Raw genomic sequence first — 19,339 nt, forward strand, 5'->3', positions numbered from 1 at the left:
ATCCCAGCATACACCGCGGACGACTTCGCCTTCGGGGGAAAATCTAATCGGCGGCTGCTTGCTTTAGTTGCAAGACTTTGCGACTTAATATTGATCCATAAATAAGGCGCACTGTATTATAAGGCGCATGGTCAGCTTTTAAAAAAAAAAGGCTTTTAGGTGCGCCTTATAGTGCGGAAAATACGGTACTGAAAACAGTAGACAGCCAGCTCCATTCCAGACACTCTTCTTCCCTCTTCTGATTGGTCAATATGTTTTTTCTGTGTTGTTGACTTAAAATGTGTTGAATGTTTAAGCCGTTGAACTTGTTTTGTAATTTATCTTTTTTAGATTTTTAAATATTTACATTTTTGTCTCCAGCGGTTTTCAGGGATGGGTTTCACGATTATAGCTTTAAAAAGAAAACAACAAGAAAGCTCTTTAGTTTCTTATTGTATTTATTATAGTTTATTTGTTGTTGCACTGTAAAGTCAATATCTGACTTCAAAGTTAGCTAGTATAAAAAGGTTCGAAGTTTAAATGAGTTAGAAGTTCACTCGAGGGGGAACAAATTAATGGTGATATAATTTAGTAGAATACATCTTTAAAGAATTAATTTATTTTGTGCATAATGTTACACTATTATCGGTAATATACTGATCTAAAGGACTCTAGAAAATGGCCTTTTTTCGTCTTTGTTCCTGATTTTTTCCCTTTTTTTCACTTTATACATCTTTTATCTGCCTTTTTTGTTCTTTATTTTCCCTCTTTTTCTTCCTGATTTTTTTTCTTTTCTCTTTTCCCTTTTCCCCTTATCTTTTTACTACAGTTTTCTTGCTTTTTCCCTTCTTTGTATCTCTTTCTTTCTTTTTTAGTTTTTTTCTTTTGTTTCCTTTTTAATTGTTGTCTTTTATGCTTTCTTTGTCCCCTTTTTAGGTATTTTGTGCATTATGTTACATCATAATTGGTAATAAATGAATTAAAGTAGGGTCAGCACGGCGGTGCAGTGGTTAGCGCGTGTGCGGTGCAGTTCTGAGGTCATGAGATCGAACCTCCTGTGTGGAGTTTGCGTGTTCCCCCTGTGCTTGCGTGGGTTTCCATCCCTGTTTCCTCCCACATTACAAAGACATGCATGTTAGGTTAATTTGCTGGTCCAAATTGTCCCTAGGTCTGAATGAGCGAGTGAGTTGTCTGTCCCTGTGTCCCCTGCCCGAGGATAGCTGGGATGGGCTCCAGCAGCCCCGCGACCCTACTGAGGATAAGCGGTGCAGATAATGGATGGATGGATGGATGAATTAAAGCAACAACAAATAAAATCTGAAGAGCCGTGTAGTGTACTGAGCCAAATAAGTCGGTTGTCCAAAAAGAGACAAAATTCACAGAACTACAACACATGTGCGATTCTATTGCAACCTGGGTTAACATCTTAATGCTGGGAGGGGCTTCTTGCTCTTTAGGAACTGATGCACACACTGTCCTGTAGGGGGCAGGAGATTCCACACTAGAGTCCGCTGACATACACAATATGATTGAGATTTCATATGCGCCGCCCAGAGTGTCCTCATTATTACATCCACTTATCTCCGGGGGGAGCAGAGCATGTCCGTGGGTGGGCACTGACTGTTCTGAAAATAGCTCACGAGTGCTGGGTCCTTATGATTTCCTTGAATTTTTTTGAGTCAAATTACCCTACTTCCAACAATTAATAACATGTTATTTCAGAAATGTATATCGAACTAGTTGATCTCAGCTTGTAAAAGGTTTGACACTCCTGCCTTAAATAAAACCAGTATCCCATATACTCTTCTGTTTCTAATAGAGATGTGTTAACAAACTTTATCAGTCTTTTTTTACGGTGTGTAATATCAGGTGTCAACTTGCATTTGAAGGGCATATTTGCTTCTTTTAAGGAGTGTATTTGACCCTCATTTTCTTAGACATATTTTGACAAGGAACCAGCTAAGTCATACAGGGGAGATACCAAAGCCATACCGCAATTGCGAAATTGATGGTTAGAGATCATTTCTATAGTTTTTGACTTGTGAAATGTTGGTGTTGCAGTCGTTATTGCAGCAAATTTGATTTTTGCATCCCGGAGATGGAATAAGAGCTTGCTCTGTCCACTCCACGCATCCGCCCGGTATTGCAGTACTTCCGGGAGCGGTGCATTCGCAATGATCGCAGCAAGGCTTTGGGGTTAGGACCTTAGCTCGGCCTTTTGGCTGAGAGTAAGTGTCCCGGCTCCTAGGCTTTGTAGCGTATTATGAACTGACCGATAATGGCTAATGAACAACGAAGATAGAACAATAACCCTTAAAAATCCCTCCACCTAAGACTTAAACATTGTTACCCGTTGCCTTCCTGCTTGCCGTTCAGCATTAGGGGGTTTGGTCACCTAATGACTCCCAACACCTCAGTTGGGTTAAGCGAGGGGGCTGGGAATCCCCTCCTCTGAATCAATCTCCCAAAAAGAGTCAGAAATGACTCTAGCCACCTCCCACTAGGGGGATATGGCTGTGGTATATATATATTTATATAAAATATTTACACAAGGCAGAGGCCCGCCAACCACTAAAAATGGGTACGCGACCCACTTTACGCGACCCACTTTTGGGTCGGGACCCACAGGTTGAGAAAAAACTGGAGTAGAGGTGAAGGGCCGATTCATTCTCGTGCTGTAGATAGATGCTTGTTTGTGGCTTTGTATTTAGGCAAAGAAGACAAAAATATCAACTAGTTAACAGACAAAAAAATATTTGAACTCAAAAAAACTTCCTTAGAGCAATAGTCACAAACTTAATTTACTGAGTAAAGTTGAGCCACGTCTAAAAAGCTCTAATAAAGCATTCCATTGTTCTTTTTTTCTACAAGGGCAAATATTAGGTATGAATAAGCATATAAATAAGCTTTAATGGGTAAAATAATGAAAAGTGTTAAACAAACTTAGCTAAAACGGCCGTAACTTACCAAAAGTGATGTGCTAGCTAGGTTCACGGTCGTCTTCTTCCGGTTTTACATTTTAAATTACTTTTAAATTAAATCAAATGTTTGGCAATTATATTGCAAAATAAAAGGTGTTCGAATTTAATGAATGCTTCACGCTTCCCCTCGTCAGTAAACAAAGATAAAATGAACAAAAATGGCTACAAATAGAAAGTGGTTTTTTTTTTATTATTATTTTTTAATTCAACTACTTCGAATTAACATTTTTAAATAGTGTAGATGATCAGTGGGACCATGCTGCCCTCTAAAGCTTAATTTTGGTATTGCAGATGCAGTCAATGGTCATAGAGGTTCGTAATTGGTCAGTTAAAATAAATACTTTATTTTTCGTACATTTTGCTCTCGTCAATTTAAAAGTCAAAAACAAAAAAAAATTAAACATGGAGGAATAAAGGTTAGTAATGTCTTTGGTGAAAAGTTCCGCTTTAAAGTGTCAAAAAGGTTTTACATTTTGAAGTAAGTACAGTACTCACTCAAACACAATTGGCTTTGACTATTCTGCCCCCTGCTGGTGTAAATACAATTGTGTGTTTATTGTATGCTAAACTAATTACTTTTTCATTAGTGTATTTTTTTTTTTTATCGAATTGGGGAAGGAATACTCAACTTAACGGCTGCAGTTCAGTGTGATTTATTGAATTTGATTTATTTTCCCCTCACAAAAAACGGTAGTTTGCGGTTGTTGTTTTATTTATTAAGGTGTTTTCCCTTTGTGACGCTAGAGCACTGGTGTACAACGTCCGGGTCGTGAGTTGGATCAGGCCCGCCAAGGGTTTGAATTCGCCCCACAAGGCAGCACTCAGAGAAGCGCAACAGAAAATTCAGCTGCAGTTTGAAATATGTCCGCTTGATGGCGCCAAAGTCAGGTGCCACTCCCAAAGTAATTGGAGCTGTATTCTTGCGCTCGCTCACTGTCCCTTTCTTTCTTTCTCTATCGTGCCTTTTTTCTCGCTTTCTTCCCTCGTTTTTTTCTCTCCCTTTCTGTCTTTCTCCCTTTCTTTCTCTCCATTCACTCTCTTTTTCACATTCCTTCTTTTTCTCTATTTACTTTCTTTTTAAATCTACAAGCCTAGCTACGAGTGTTTTTTTTTTCTACCATGTGGCCCCCAAGCCAAAATGAGTTTGACAACCCTGCATTAGAGCTATTTTTCCATGGAAATATTTATAGTTTAATTTCTGTTAATGCTATGATTGCCAAATAAAAGGACACTTGACTCAAGTTTGGACTATGCATTTTGTAAGGTGAAAATACTGCAATGGCGGAGAAAAACCTTTGCTCATGTGTCCCATACCGCCAGTACTCCAGATAAAAACATTACACAACAAAATACTATTCATTAAATAATACTACGTGTGATTACACAAATCCATGTAAAGGAAAAATATATATATTTGATTTACCTTTGGAGTGACATGACTTCAGCTGGTCAAGTGGAGAAGCGGGTGGATGCAGAGAAGGGGAGGAGACAGCAACGGCAAATTAAAGATGAAATGAATTTCATACCTTCCACTTGGTGGGATTGTAATTCCCTTGGAAGATTTGTTGACAATTAGAAGCTTTGTTTCCATGGTCATCATTTTTTCATCTGCCTCTTGCTGTCAGCCTCAATCCAAAACAAATACAGTACCAAAAAAATACAGTATTTTCGACTGTCTTTCCGAAGCACACAAGATTAAGAAGTGAAAAATGCATTGTGGGAGTTTATCTGAATATTTTTTCTGTTTTTCATGCAAATATTTTTGTTTGTTTTTTTCAGAATTTTTGTTTTTCAGAATCTTTTTACAGTTTTAGGGTAAAAAAAATGTTTTAATTTACCTTTCCTTGTTTTTCAGAAGAAGATTTTCCAGTTTTGGGATTCAATTTTTTGGGTTATTTTATTTTATGTAATGATTACCGTAAATTCCGGACTACAAGCCGCTACTTTTTTCCCAAATGTTCAACCCTGCGGCTTATTCAGTGATGCGGCCAATTTATGTATTTTTTCTAACAGCCGCCAGCGGCACTTGAGTACAAAAAGTAAGATTTAGACGGGTGGAATATATGCGAGTGTGTTGCTAGCGTGTTTTTGAATAAAGGAGCATAGGATGACGTCTATATGACAAAGTCTCTTTCCTATACCGGGGAAGACGACTACGTCAATTATAAGGAGGAAGATCAGCACAGTTTACCATGATTTTTACAAGTATTGTATTTTTTTTTTTTTAACAGACCCGTTTCTTTGTGTTGCGAGCGTGTTGCTAGTAGCGTTTTGCTACCCTTCACAGACACGGTTTGGAATGAAAGTTATATTATTATTAAAGCTTTGAAAACTCCTTGTACCGTTTTTCTTTGTAAATATGTGTAACCATGTATAATATGTATTTGCAACTGTATATTTTTGTAATGTATTTATTTTAGGGACTTATACTGATATGTTTTCCACGGGCGAATCAAAAAGAAGGGGTGAATACAACGGGGGCTGATGGGAAGTGGAGTAAAGGTGAGACGTGTTTGTGGACGCAGCGGACAATGGTGGATATATATTTTTTCCACCCTTACCTTTGGAAATATACTTTTTTTTCCCTTGGATTATTTTCAACAGGACCCGGACTCTGCAGGTCTGCATCATAAGTACCGGTATCGTTTTACGTTCAATTCGCCAGCTGTTGTTTTTGGACTGTGTACTTCATATTCAGTTACGATTGCGGGACTCAGTCGGGTTTGGGTTTATTTTGTGTTTGTGTTACTTTTTTTAATGTGGGCGCATGCGGCTTATATGCAGGTGCGGCTTGTGTAAGTACAAGAGCGGTTATCCTCTTAAAATGTGGTCGGTGCAGCTTATAATCAGGTGCGCTCTCTAGTCTGGAATTTACGGTACATTCATTCTTTTAATCTTAATACGTAAAACTAGCAAATAGGGATCCAAAAAGACCAGAAAGACACACGTTTACGATAATGCTTGCAAAGTTTAATATGTTATAATACATCTTTCTCAACACAACAGATGCAAAAGAAAAAAAATGAAAAGGAAATCATCATTTTATACATACGCTCACACACATATTTTACCATCTCCATGACATCCGCGCAGAGGGCTACAAATCAAGTCTTTATATGTATATATATATTTATAAATAAAAACAGGCCACTGCGGAAAATGACGCGATACAGTCGAGTCCGTGTTCCGTTTAAAGCAAAGTGGTGCATGCTTTGGCTTGGGAAGGAGAAATAAACGGAATATCGGAGCATCCAAGGCAGCGAAATGAGGACGTGGGAATGTCAAGGAAGCCTCGTTCCGAGCAAATGCGCCGTCGATTCAGCCTTACTCGTAAAATAGCACACAGAAAGCTCACGTTACAAGCGTGTATTTGATGGATTTTTTGTAGAAAATAAAAATGTAAACAAACACTGCTCTCCCTAGGAAGCACAAGTATTTTTTTTCCTACAGCATCACCTGTCGCCGGGCAGAGTTGGTGAGAAGTCACTGTACTTATTAGAATTTTCCTTTTTTTTTTAAGAGGTCGCACGTGACCAGGGAAGAGCAATCGAGCCGGATAAGCTGGCGTTTGATTTGCTGCTCATCATGCAATGAGGAGGGCTGAGTGACAATAAGGCACAGTTGCTAACCAAACCAGCAGCTCTGCGCACATTTTTTTTGTCACTCCTGAGTAAGGCAACGTTTTCGGAATGGACATGAGCGATGGAGGCGGGGTTTAAAAAATGTCCATAATACAGTGAGTTTGATTTGTTCTAGGCAGATGATGCGAAGTATGACTAAAATAAATAAAACAGCTAGCGTTATGAAGGATGAGTGATTGGCAGTTTGATGATATTGGCATCATTTTGGCGAAAAGCATACAAGGAGTGGCTTAACTTGTAGATGGATCCATCAGTGCACGGCGCTCCCACTGATGGCGTCAGCGGTGCTACAAAGTGGCATCAGAAAGGGGCTGGTCTTTCGAGTTTTTAGAGCGAAACCGAAATACGAGGTGGTCACCAGGTCCTGTTTCATCTCCACCGTGGACAGAAAGGGTCTTAGGGGGAAGGTTTACCTGCTTCAAGTGCAAAAGGGGGTCTGGATGACGCATAGCAGCTGAGAGGTCCTTCGTCTGTATGTTTATGTGTCGCTGGAGGAAAACAACAACAATTTTACTTGGGCCTTGTTCAATCCAGAACAACAAAGACATTAGAGTTTGATGTAAGCATATGGGGGGGAGCAGCATTGGACACGTTCTCCTGCTCTCCCAGCATTTTACTGACTAAGCACATTAACGTGGTCATAACAAGTCATGAGATCCACTAAAAGGGAATTTACTGAAAGATGTTCTTCCATATCTTTGGCAAGCACATTTTGAATATATTACTAACCACAAAATCAAGGAAATGAGAAGAGATGACCACTTTGTGTACAGGGCTCTCCCAGAAATTTCCATTGAAATTTAAGAATTTTTAAGACCCTTTCGAGACCATTTTCGATTAGATTTAAGACCAATCTTGCACCTAGGACCTTGAAAGTATTGCGTACCCCGCGACTGAGGTTTGGTTTGAAACTGAGGAGGCCGTGAGCAAGACTGTGCGAGGGTCAGGGTTGAGGACGGGTACGGACCGACCTGAGCGCCGAAGCGACTTGCGGCCTTTGAGAGGACGGGACTAAGAAGACGCCAAAAATAATGAAGCCCCTAATAATACTCTCCGGACTCCCGAAGTCCAAAATCAAGAGCCTTCAGCTGGTACAAAATGCAGCAGCGAGGCTTTTAACCAAGACAAGAAAGTTTGATCACATGATCCCGATTTTAGCTAACCTGCATTGGCTCCCTGTTAGCTTAAGATCGTGATTTGAAGGTTCTGTTGGTAGTATACAAAATCATGCATGGACTTGCTTCCTCATATATTTCAGATTTAATTCCTCCCTATGTTCCGGTCCGGAGCCTTCGCTCTGAAAATGTTGGTATACTAGTGATCCCAAGAGCCAAGAAGAGAACCGCAGGTTCGAGAGCGTTCTCCATTCGGGCCCCAGTGCTATGGAATGCTCTTCCCCCTGAGATTTGATCTGCAACCTGAGTGGAACTGTTTAAATGTAGGCTTAAAACACACATCTGTTCCAATGTTTATGAATGACCTATATTTTGTGTTGACAATATTTTTGTATTGTTTGTTATTGCAACCTCCATTGCAGCCTGGTCATCTGGGAAGGGGATGACCTCATGTGCGGTCCCTTCTCAAGGTTTCTTCATTTTCCTCATGTTGGGGTTTTTGAGTTTTTCCTTGCCCTCATACAGGCTTTAGATCAGGGAATGGTGGAATAATAGTCTGTAGTTTGCAATAATCTGTGGTCTGTGCAGCCCTGAGACTCCTTGTGAGTATAGATGTCACAAATAAACATGACTTGACTTAATAATACCAGTAAATGAGGTAATATACAATAAACATAATGCCCTCTGCATGTCTTGTGTGACCATGTTGAGGCCAAAGAGAATGAAGCACTCTTAACAGTAAATATATGATGATGGGATTTATTGTTTAAAACTGAATCCTAATCATCCAAATGAACAAATAGGAAGTAAGATTTTTCATTTCTGTCATATTCCCAGTCCTAGTTAATAGTAGAGTAAGATCAGTAAAATATGACCTAAAATTAGCAACATTTTCTGCAAGACAAACAGGATTTTTGGACAACAACTTTAAAAAAAATATAATTCTTGAAACGTTCCATTTTTTGGTGCAAAGGAGAGACTTACCTGACACGCTCGGGGATGTCGGCGGTCACCAGGGCGGCTCGATACTGCAGCAGCACGCATCGGACGCTCTTCACGAAGCCTTTGGAGAGCGGGAAAAGAGGGAAGCCGATGTCCGGGTAGCCGCCACCCTCCGGGAGGAAACTCCGATAGCTCTTTCTCCGCTTTTTGGGTCGCACCACCGGCTGTCCGAGCGCCCCGTCGCCCGAGACGGCTTCCGACGTGAGCGGAGCGGCGTCCTTGTCGGCCCGCTCAGACATCTGGCCGACCGTCGTCGCGGACGGGCTGAGTCCGGAATCATCCGGTTCCTCTTCGATAATACTGCTTTCAGCTTTCCTAGGGACACTCTCCTCCTGACTCTCCGAATTGGCCCCTGAGGAGGCAGCTCGGCCCCTTTCGGCAGACTCGTGCAGTTCCAGCCACGTTTCCAGCCTGTGGACCAAACGCCAGCCGTTGGAGACAAAGTGGTCCCGGATTTCCTGCTTGAAGACCTCCACTGGATTCTGGAGCAGCGTGGTCATGGACTGGACCATCTTGATCAGGGCCATCTCATTGTAGCAGCGGCTGTTTTCGTAGCCCTCCTGGAGACCGCGGTCGCTGTCGAAGCCCGCCTCGTTGTAGTAAGGCTCGTTGACCAGGATCAGACCTGATGGAAAGTGGAAAGTAAGCGTCACATGATGACATCTCAACTGAAGTCTGTCATGAATAGGTGGTGATTGATAGATATACACATATGTGACCTGAAAGAGGAAATTGATAACACACAATGCTTGCTGCTTCTTGATAAACTAAACGTGTATAGGATCAATGGGAGCCGAAACAGTTATTTGTTCTACAAGTAAGTGTTTTATTTTTGTTACGCTTCTGTTGGGTCGGTTATTTGTTAGTGATAGAAGTTTGTAAGTTACTACGGCAACTTGCACTTTCTTTGAGTGTATCACTGCGTCCTCATTAGCATAGGACACAATTATATTCAAGCAAAGGTGGCTTTTCATAATCAAACTTGTGAATTATTATATCCTCATATACATTATCTCTCACAAATATGAATTTATTTCTATGTGTTGTTGGTATGTGGCTTCTGACCTCATAGATGGCCAACATTTTGCATCCACTCTCACAAGACAAATGGATAGGTGGACAGATGGATGACAGACAGGATGGATGATGACGGACAGACTAACAGGATGGATGAATGGATGTTACACTACTGACAGACGGGATGGCTGGACGACAGTCAATAAGATGGATGACAGACATAGTGAATGGATGAAAGACAGGATAGGTGGACTGATGGATGACAAAAGATGGATGACAGTCACAGAGATGGATGTGAGAATAAACTAGGGATTGACCGATATGGGTTTTTCATGGCCGATACAGATAGATTATTAGTATTAAGAGCAGACCGAAAACCGATATTTGGAGCCGATATTAATTTCCTGTAAAAGCATAAAAATATGCCTGAGAATTGTTTAATAATGCAAAAAGAAAACAAAGAATATTTGTTATAAATACAGATAAAATTTAATAGATCACTTAAACCTTTATAGTAAATCAATTAGAATTTCAATACAACTAACATAATTAATCCTTCACTTAAACCAAAAACTACCAGTGCAGGAAATAAATTATGCTTAGTAACAACTCATATAAAAAGGAACATAAAAACTTGAACAGCTCCCTGAAACAGTTTGAAATAGCCTAAATAAATAAACTACAATACAACCAACGTGACTCAAATTAACTAAGAAATAAATGCAACGGAATTTTATCAGCGCTCGCAAATTGAAAAGTGTGGGCACTCCTGTTTTAGAGCTACATGACAAACTAATGTTATGATAAGAGCTAATTTATCAGTCTTTACCTGAAAGTACCTTCATAAAACAAGTTAGTTAACCTTTTTACACCATCTCCTCATCACAAGCATGCAATTCTATCACGAACACAGGCAAGTTAGGACAAGTTAGCTGAGCTGTCACTCTCTCCTGCTTGAAGAAGGAAGGTAGGAGTAGGAGCAAGAGAGAGAGTGTCTCGGCATCACGTGACTAAATAATCGGCTCGTCAAATAAAACGTTTTTAAAAAGTCAATACCAATAGCCGACAAATTCCCAAATATCGGTCGACTTCTAGAATAAACGGATTGATTGGGTTGATGGATGATTGAGAAAGAAAAACTCACCTTGTATGGAGATGAGAACTTGTAGCAGGCTGGACTTGCTTGTCCATCTCTCCGTGCCCTTTTCGACAAAGGCCAGGACAAAATGATGAATTATTATATTTGTTCTTTTCCGAGTTGTAAAAACATTCCTTCGCCACTCACCCTTCCGATCCAGGTGCCGAGAAGACTGACGCAGACTTTGCCGTTGTTGTAGAGGTTGGGATTGAGGCGGCCGCTACACTGAGACAGGTAACGGAAAAGGGGCGGCAGCGCCGGGTAAATGTTGGGCAGCTGAATGTCAAAGAGGAACAAGCCGTCCTCGTAAGGCGTGCGGTTGGGGCCCTTGATCAGAGCTGAGAAAAGGTCCTGGAAGACAAAGCCAACACGGGAATCAATCAATCCTCTTCAGTGTTTACAGTTTGCAACCATACGCTAGCTAAAACAGTTTCACAGTTGCTTAGCGACAATATCCGAATACAAACATCATTAGAAATCCCACCATGCGATCCTCAAAGGTTTTGACCATGATGCCGTCCGGCAGCGACGTGGCTAGAAGAGCCATTTCTTTCCTCACGGTGCTGAAGAACTTCTTGGCCTCTGCGGGCTGGAATTCCATTTTGTGAAAGGAGTGCGTTTCTGCAAGAAACAGCAACAGAATTGCGAAAAAAAACATGAACAGAAGCAAAGAAGTGAACACTTAAAATGTATCACTAAATAGCGCTGCACGGAAATTCAAATTCGTGAAGGAAAACTAAAAATGTAAAACCTTTGGCCAAAAATACAAAGCATTTTCTTAGAATACTTAAATAAGGTAAACTGTGGAATCATAAATAACAGGCATATTAAGAAATGCTAATTTTAAGTGTTTCATTTATTAATTTCTTACAAAACAAAAAAAGCATTTAGGCAGTGTCTGAAACTCAAGAGAAAAAGTTACCGAACACCAGCTACAAAGTTCCCTGCCCCATTTTTCACAACTTGAAACACAATAAAGACGACTCATCGCAAAAAAAACCAAAACCATTTTTGCAAAGTATTAAGGATTGATAATCAGAATATATATCAGAACAAAACTTTAAAATTAAGTTTATTATAAAGCTACTTATAACATTCATTGCATGTAGATGACATGGCTGTTTTCCATCTGCCATCAGTATTTACCTGTATTGACTCATCTTTATTCATGCAATGTTTGCGTTGCGCCGTCTGCTACAAGCCACGTGAACTCCTCTTTCCACGATGCTTTTAATGTACGTTTACGTTTTGTAGCGACATCAATTTTGTTATCTTCTTTTGAATCTTTCTTCTGGGGCTGAGGTTTTGGCTAGATTCCTAAGCAATTCTCCATTTTTCTTGTGTTCTCTGTGCGTCTACCTTGGAAAATGATATGCAAACGCACAACCTTATAACGCTTGGGAGAGTCTGGAAGCACGAAGTTATTCGATGCAAGCTTCTGATCGGCTACCGAGTATGCAAATTGCCAAACGAACTGAAATTCCGAAGATTTCAAAATCGGAATAAAGCAAACGTTTGATTTGGAAAAAGTTGTCGGCCACCCGGGTGGATGCGTTTTGTAAGTTGTATGCCCGACGTAAAAGATTCACGCCCCGGGCGTCCGGGCAGACGTTATTTCAGACACTGATTTAGGTGATTACAAAAATCAATTCAGACAACAAAAGTGGCTGCTTATAATGCAAAATCTTGCTCTCCCCTTTTTCTTAGTACTTAACTGAGACATTTTAGCTTTTAATGGACAGTAGAGTGAATAGGGATGAGAAAACTGGAGTAGGAGGGAATTTATGAGGGTACAGTAGTTGGCACAGTCTGATACAACAAACAAGTAAATTAAAATCTTGCCATCCTGTACCTAGTTTTGTGACATTCCTTCGATTTCAAGGACATACTGAATGAATGTCACACAAATTTTGTGTTTACGAATGTATACGGGTCATCTGTAGTTAGCTAGCTTTGTGGTGTTAGTATGTACAGATTACAATTGTGTGGAAACAGAAGGACACACAAAGTTTGGAAAAAATGTCTTGCGGGTACAAATGTAGCAGAACTCCCATGTGTGACCTCTATTTTCTGCTAGCATGTGTTCAAAATGAGAAGTTTCTAACGGGTTGCTTCATTTTAAACGTTACCTCATTGGAACATCATTCCTATGAAAGCCTTATTCGTTTTTTTTATTTGCTGCCCCAACTGAAGATGCACTTTTAGTCCTCTTCCATGCATCTACTCACAAATGACACAGGCTAAAAATGAGTACCTGGTGCCCAATCCAGCACAGAGAAAACTTCTCCCTTGGCACTGGTAAAAGTGACGCCTGGTTTGCCGCCACTCTGTTGGCACAGTACCGGCGTCTCGCTCAGGAACTCCCCGGGCCATTCCTGCCCGGCCACCGGAGTCGTCGGCTCCTGCTGGGGCTTCCCCTCTGCAGGTCTCTCAGCCTGCTGAGTGGAGAACCGAAGACAAAACCGAAATGATGAGAAGATTCAAAATGGAATCAACGAGCTAGAGTAGGTGTCACCAACCTTTTTAAAGCTAGGCTACTCGATTGTTACTGATAGATGCAAAGGGCCACTAGTTTGATTTGCATTTGAAAACTTGTTATTGCTATGTTACTACCTAGTTGTAAATGTTAGGAGTAGCGCGACAACAGGATCAGTCAACCACAAAGAATATGCCTCATAAAAAGAGGCACTGTGTAATTCAGGGGTCACCAGTCTTTTTGAAGCGGAGAGCTACTTTGTTGTTACAGATAAACGCGAAGGGCTACTATTTTGATATGCATTTCTAAAAAGCAGGTGTTATTAGTTGTGCATTACGACTAGTGCTATAAGCACAGTGGCAATGAGTTGGGCTGGCATATCCCCCGTTTTCTTTTTATGTCCATCTTCTTCTGCCAAAGTTTGGCTCGCTACTCCTTCCAGAGCTTTAAGAGTAGCCCATTGTTATATATACCAAAATTTCCAGCCCGATCGGTAATCGTGTGCTAACTTCTGGGTAGGCAATGCTAACAAGTTATGCTAAGAACTACATGCTAACTAGTTATGCTAACGGCTACATACTAACAAATGAATTGGACCTTTAAATTGAATGGGCCCCTAAAAATTGAATGGACCATTCAATTTGGCCAATTTAATTTATATGGACCTATTCAAAACGTTATTACTCAGTGTAATAATTGTTATTACTATGTTATTACTATAGATGTTAGGTTCATACTGTCCTTGAAGGCATCTTCTTATTGCTAACAACTTCATGCTAACGACGAGAAGTTAACAACTGCCAGATCCAGCCCCAATTCCCACAACTCCAGAGGGAATTGTTTAGTTAGTTATTATTGGGTCATTGCCAGGTTGAGATTATTAGAAGTATGAATGAAATGGGCTCAGTCAATCTGCCTTGTATAAGGAGTACTGATTCATTGATTAATTTTGAAAATAATTTACGAGGGCTGTATCATGTATTTAAAGACACCGACTATATTAAAGATTTCACGTGGCATCAAATTTTCTAGATCACACTGGGCACTGGGTGAGTAACAAATGATGAGTTATTCATACATAATTTTATAAGAATTGATCCTGTAAATCCTTCGAATCTCCTCTTTCTTTCACTCAGTCGCTTTACTTCCACATCCTCTCACATTTAATGACCCTATAACTAGGGTTTGCGAGACCTTTCGGTCTCCCGCCCCCCTTGAGGGATATGACCAAGGTAGATAGATAGATAGATAGATAGATAGATAGATCCTGTAAATGACTTTCTCATGCCATTTAGAAATCAAATTCTTTAGAAAACCGCAATGACCCATCATTGGAGAGTTATTTTCAGGACGGATCCGCGGGCTACTCAGGTGTTCTTCGGGGGCTTACTGGTGCCCGCAAGCACCACGTTGGTGAAACTGGAAGTATTCAATTAAGGCTGTTTACAAAAAGAAATATTCAATGTTCGAAATAAATCAAGTGTGTGAAGAAATTGATAAGTGATGATTTATGCCAAAACGCTGATAATAAAAAAGGAAGACACTCACTCTAAACCTTTTCCATTGTTTCGATTTTGAAATACCTTAGAAAAACCATAGTGACCCCATCACTGATAATCTATTTTAGGAACCAGTCTAACCACTGTCATTTAAAGGGGCCACCTAGCTAGAAGATTCTCAAAACATACCTTAGCGCTCCCTCCCGCTTCCACAACAGCCTCCATCTTTTCCTCCTCCACGATGGCCACGTTATCCAGTGTTTTCCTCAATGTCTCCTGCAGCTTCTTGATTTCATCCAGGAAGCGCTTGTCCTTGATGGGTTTCTCAGGGGCCGGCGCCGGGCTTGCCACATTGGTTGCCGAAGCCGGAGCGACGGTGGTGGGGGATGTCGGGGAAAGCCCCGTCCACAGCTGCTCCACCGTCATGTTCTTCAGGCTCTCCAAGATCCTCAGGGCTTCCTTCAACTCGCGGAAGCCTCGGGTGCCGCCTTCTTTACTTTTCTCGGCGCCGTTGACTGCGCCTGCTGGAGGTTTTTGGTTTTGAATCAAAATGGAATCTCTAACGCAACTTAAAACTGTGGATTCAAACTGTTCAAAAGATTGGTACCAGTCACGGAGAATAAAAGATAACTATAATATGTATACATTACTAATAAAGATGCAATGTGATTGACTTCTTACTTGTATAACTACTTGACTCAAGTGGCCAGACTAGTAGATTAAAGAGAAAGAAAAATAGACATAAAAAATAAGAGAAAGAGGGAGGGAAAAGGAGAGAGGGCAGGACAAAGAAAGAAAGAAGGAGAGAGAGGGAGAGAGCGTGAGAAACAAAAGAGATAAAAAGGCGTGAGACAGGGGAAATAGAAAGACAAGAGGAGAGAAATTAGAAAAGAAACCGCCAAGGGTATGAAGAAAGAAACAAAGGAAGAGAAAAAGACACAGAGAGTGTGAAAGAAAGAGAGAGTGAAAGAAAGAAAGAGAGTGAAAGAGTGAAAGAAAGAAAGAAAGTAAGAGAGAGAGAGAGAAAGAGAAAGAGAGAAAGAGAGGGAAAAAGAAATACAAGTACAGTGTCTTTGTTCGAGGCACCTGGCTTTGGCAACATCAAGTTGACATATTTCAACCTGCAGCTTGTTTTTTTCTTGCGCTTCTCTGAGTGTTGTCTCGCAGGCCGGATTCAATCCCTTAGCGAGCCTGATCTGGCACGCCGGCCGCCTGTTTGACACCTGTGCCTTAGAGCTTTGACGTCACCGGATGACGTCAAGAAGCAAAACAAATGGAGCAAGTGGAGTAATCAGCGAATGTATAGCGCTTGTTTCAGCTTGGAGTTATTGGAACTTTACATACCTTGTCCCTTGGGGACTTCTGGTTCGTCTGAGTTAATCATCAAAGGGTAAGTTTACCCGCTGTTGTGTACAGCGTGCAATCCTTTTTTCACTTCGCCTCATTTTAGGTATGTGATTGTTGCAAGGTTAGCCCCGTTAGAAGTCAGCTAGTTGGCCAGTCTGCAGTGCTCATAGTGTTTTCTCCCCGCTGGGTTTGTGTCTGCTGCCGTGCTAGTGATTAGTTGTTGACTCGTGGTTATCCTGGCTGCTTACTGCATGTTGTCAGCGAGACTGCTGGTTTTTTTCGATCGGACACGGTTCGTCCTCTATGGCAGCCGGCACACCTGCTGTATCCCGGCTGGTTAAGCCCATGTTACCTCTCTGTGCGTTATTTTTGCCTGTTTTCCCCATTTTGGCTGCTCGCCATTTGCTGTACCATTACTGTACCAATCTGCGACACAACACCAAGCCATTCTCCACGAAAATGACCAAAACTTGGCTTAAAACACTTTTTCGACTAGTTAACATGTAAATCAATAGGGTGACTGGCTTGCAAGGTGCTGGCGTGCTTCGCATGACGTAATAGCTCGGGAAGTCAGAGAGGAGACAGACTGTCTTCAAAATGTTATCTTGGAAAATAATTGGAATACCAATGACATATACATATATATTATGCAACAATGTACTATTTTCTCACAGTTTGTATGTTTTAGAATTTGGGAAAACCCTTTAACCATGACATTACTATCATTTGCAAACACTGAATATATGTATATAGTATTTTCCACTTTTCCTTTTTGTATATACATATTTGATTACCGTAAATTCCGGACTATAAGCCGCCACTTTTTTCCCTAACTTTCAACCCTGCGGCTTATTCAGCGATGCGGCCAATTTATGTAATTTTTCTAACGGCCGCCAGCGGTGCTCAAGTGTTGCTACCAATAACTGCCCTGTCACAGGCACCGTTTGGGATGAAAGTTATATTATTATTATTAAAGCTTTGAAAACTCTCTCAGTGTACCGTCTTTCTTTGTAAATATGTGTAACCCATGTATAATATGTATTTGCAACTGTATATTTTTGTAATGTATTAATTTGTATTTATTTTAGACACTTATTCTGATATGTTTTGCACGGGTGAATGAAAAAGGAGGGGCGGAACCAACGCGGGGTGCCGAGTTTAAGTGGGGACCGCTAAAGGTGAGGGACAGACAAGGAAAGAAGAGGGGGTAAAAAGTTGGTTAAAGAAAAAGGAGTTGCGTGAGTAAAGGTGTTTATCTGATATTTTTCCCACCCTTACCTTTGGAAATATACACTTTTTTTTGGATTACTTTCAACGGGAGCTGGACTCTGCAGGTCTTCATCAAACCTTAAGTACCGGTATCATTTTCCGTTCATTTTACCAGCTGTGATTTTTGGACTGTGGACTTTAATGAAGGACATTTAGTTTCAATCGCTGGACCTAAAGTCGGGTTTTGGTTAACTTTGTGTTTGTGTTACATTTTTAAATGTGGGCGCATGCGGCTTATATACAGGTGCGGCTTGTGTAAGTACAAAAGCGGTTTTCCTCTTAAAATGTGGTGGGTGCGGCTTATAATCAGGTGCGCTCTATAGTCCGGAATTTACGGTATATTCTTATTATATCCTAGTTCTATTTCGTCCATACCGCCCGCCAGATGTGGTGCTTCATAGCACTGAATGTTCCCTTTGCACATGCGCAGATCGAGAAATTCATTACCAACTAAGTCATCTGGGACACAAGTGACCTAGGAATGTGTATAAATTTAAGTTTCACCACAGGTTTGTTTCCGGGGAACCTTCTCGCGTGACCAAAATTAATCAGTGACAGGCTGCTGTGGCGGTTGTACGGGTCTCATAGGATCGTAGTTATAATCGTAACTTTTGTTTGTAACCTCTTTATCAACATTGTACACTGGGATTCCAAAGAAGCTTTCAATGGAATGTTAATAAAGACAATCTTGAAACTCACCTCCTCCAGAAGTCGAACTCGCCACCGTTTCGCTCTCCTTCCCATTGGTCGCTTTGGTGGGGCAGTTGACGTCGATTTTGTCGCCCTCTTCGGGGGGAATAATGAAGGATGAGTAGCAGGACGTGGGCGTTGCAGTCTCCGTCACGTCCATGTTATCGAGGCGACTGTCCTCTTCCGTGGTGAGACCGTTGTCCGTCTCCCAGCTGTCGCTCTCGTCCTCCCATTCCTCTGTGGACAAGCCACTGCTCGTCTCTTCCACAGAGTCGTAATCCGTCTCTTCCATCTCAGACTCCACGCAGTAGAGATGCTGCAAAATATTTTTTTTTATTTTTGAATGACTTTTTCTGTTTTTTTTTCAATTGTTTCGGTAAGCACCTGTGGGAGGACGATGGTCATGGAGTTGTCCATCCACACCACTTCCACTTTGCTGCTCACGTCCACACGGGAGACTTGGCCCACTGACCTCTGAGGGGACGAAACAGGTTGACATCGTCAGAACACAGAGTGGGACAAAAACAATAGAGTCTGATGCTACATTTGCTAGTTTTGACCAAAAAAGAAACAGTCTTGTAATTTATAGGGGATAAGAGAATGCTGATACCAGGTATTGGTATTGGTCCTGGTAAAAATCACATGTGGTTTTACCACAGCTTGCAGGCCACATAGAACAAAAAAAGTTTCAATATATATTCCATAAAACATGATGTACCGGTACATTTAAATTATATATACAGTATGACAATTTAGTATCATTTTTAACCGTGCATGTTTTTGTATTTCTACATTAAACTTTTTGAATTATTATAATCAGATTTAGTGCTTTATTATCAGTCTGTCCCTCGCCCCTAAAAGCACCCCCTTCCATAGAAAAACGTGATGTAATACTTTGCTTTAATTTTGAGTGTTTCCATAATATAATAATAATATGATGAAATTGACTTTTAATAAACATAAAATCAAATATAACAAATGGGTTCGCTTAACCACCAGCATTGTAGGGGCACCATTTCCTGTGGTGTGTCACGAGGAAGTGCAGCTTTGGTGGCGCCCATCCCTCACCAGGCCAACAAATATACTGGGACATCCATCCATCATCTGCACCGTTTATCCTCAGTAGGGTCGCGGGGGTGCTGGAGCTCATCCAAGCTATTTTCTGTCAGTGGGCAGGGGACACCC

The 19,339-nt window shown here is 41.0% G+C and overlaps 1 protein-coding gene and 1 pseudogene across 6 annotated transcripts in view; one reads left to right on the forward strand and one right to left on the reverse strand.

The window, feature by feature from the left end:
- Positions 1–1,997: 1,997 nt before the first annotated feature.
- On the forward strand, positions 1,998–2,153 carry LOC148360579 (U2 spliceosomal RNA; annotated as a pseudogene).
- Positions 2,154–5,908: 3,755 nt separating this feature from the next.
- The window catches only part of ube2o (ubiquitin-conjugating enzyme E2O), a 39,074-nt gene continuing 25,643 nt past the window's right edge, over positions 5,909–19,339 (reverse strand). For 4 of the 6 annotated variants that reach the window (XM_088341448.1, XM_088341447.1, XM_088341445.1 and 1 more), the window contains exons 15-23: positions 18,539–18,628; positions 18,164–18,470; positions 15,038–15,372; positions 13,128–13,311; positions 11,358–11,494; positions 11,021–11,224; positions 10,880–10,937; positions 8,701–9,343; positions 5,909–7,089 (exon numbers count right to left, since the gene is read on the reverse strand). In XM_088341448.1, the coding sequence (XP_088197574.1) occupies positions 7,080–7,089; positions 8,701–9,343; positions 10,880–10,937; positions 11,021–11,224; positions 11,358–11,494; positions 13,128–13,311; positions 15,038–15,372; positions 18,164–18,470; positions 18,539–18,628 (1,968 nt within the window). In that variant the 3' untranslated portion in view covers positions 5,909–7,079. The remainder of the gene's footprint in view (positions 7,090–8,700; positions 9,344–10,879; positions 10,938–11,020; positions 11,225–11,357; positions 11,495–13,127; positions 13,312–15,037; positions 15,373–18,163; positions 18,471–18,538; positions 18,629–19,339) is intronic. The other 2 variants (XM_088341449.1, XM_088341446.1) reach the window with 1 other exon arrangement.

This window comes from Urocampus carinirostris, chromosome 8 (genome assembly GCF_059441175.1).
Source record: "Urocampus carinirostris isolate Australia breed hairy pipefish chromosome 8, RoL_Ucar_1.0, whole genome shotgun sequence".
NCBI lineage: Eukaryota > Metazoa > Chordata > Actinopteri > Syngnathiformes > Syngnathidae > Urocampus > Urocampus carinirostris.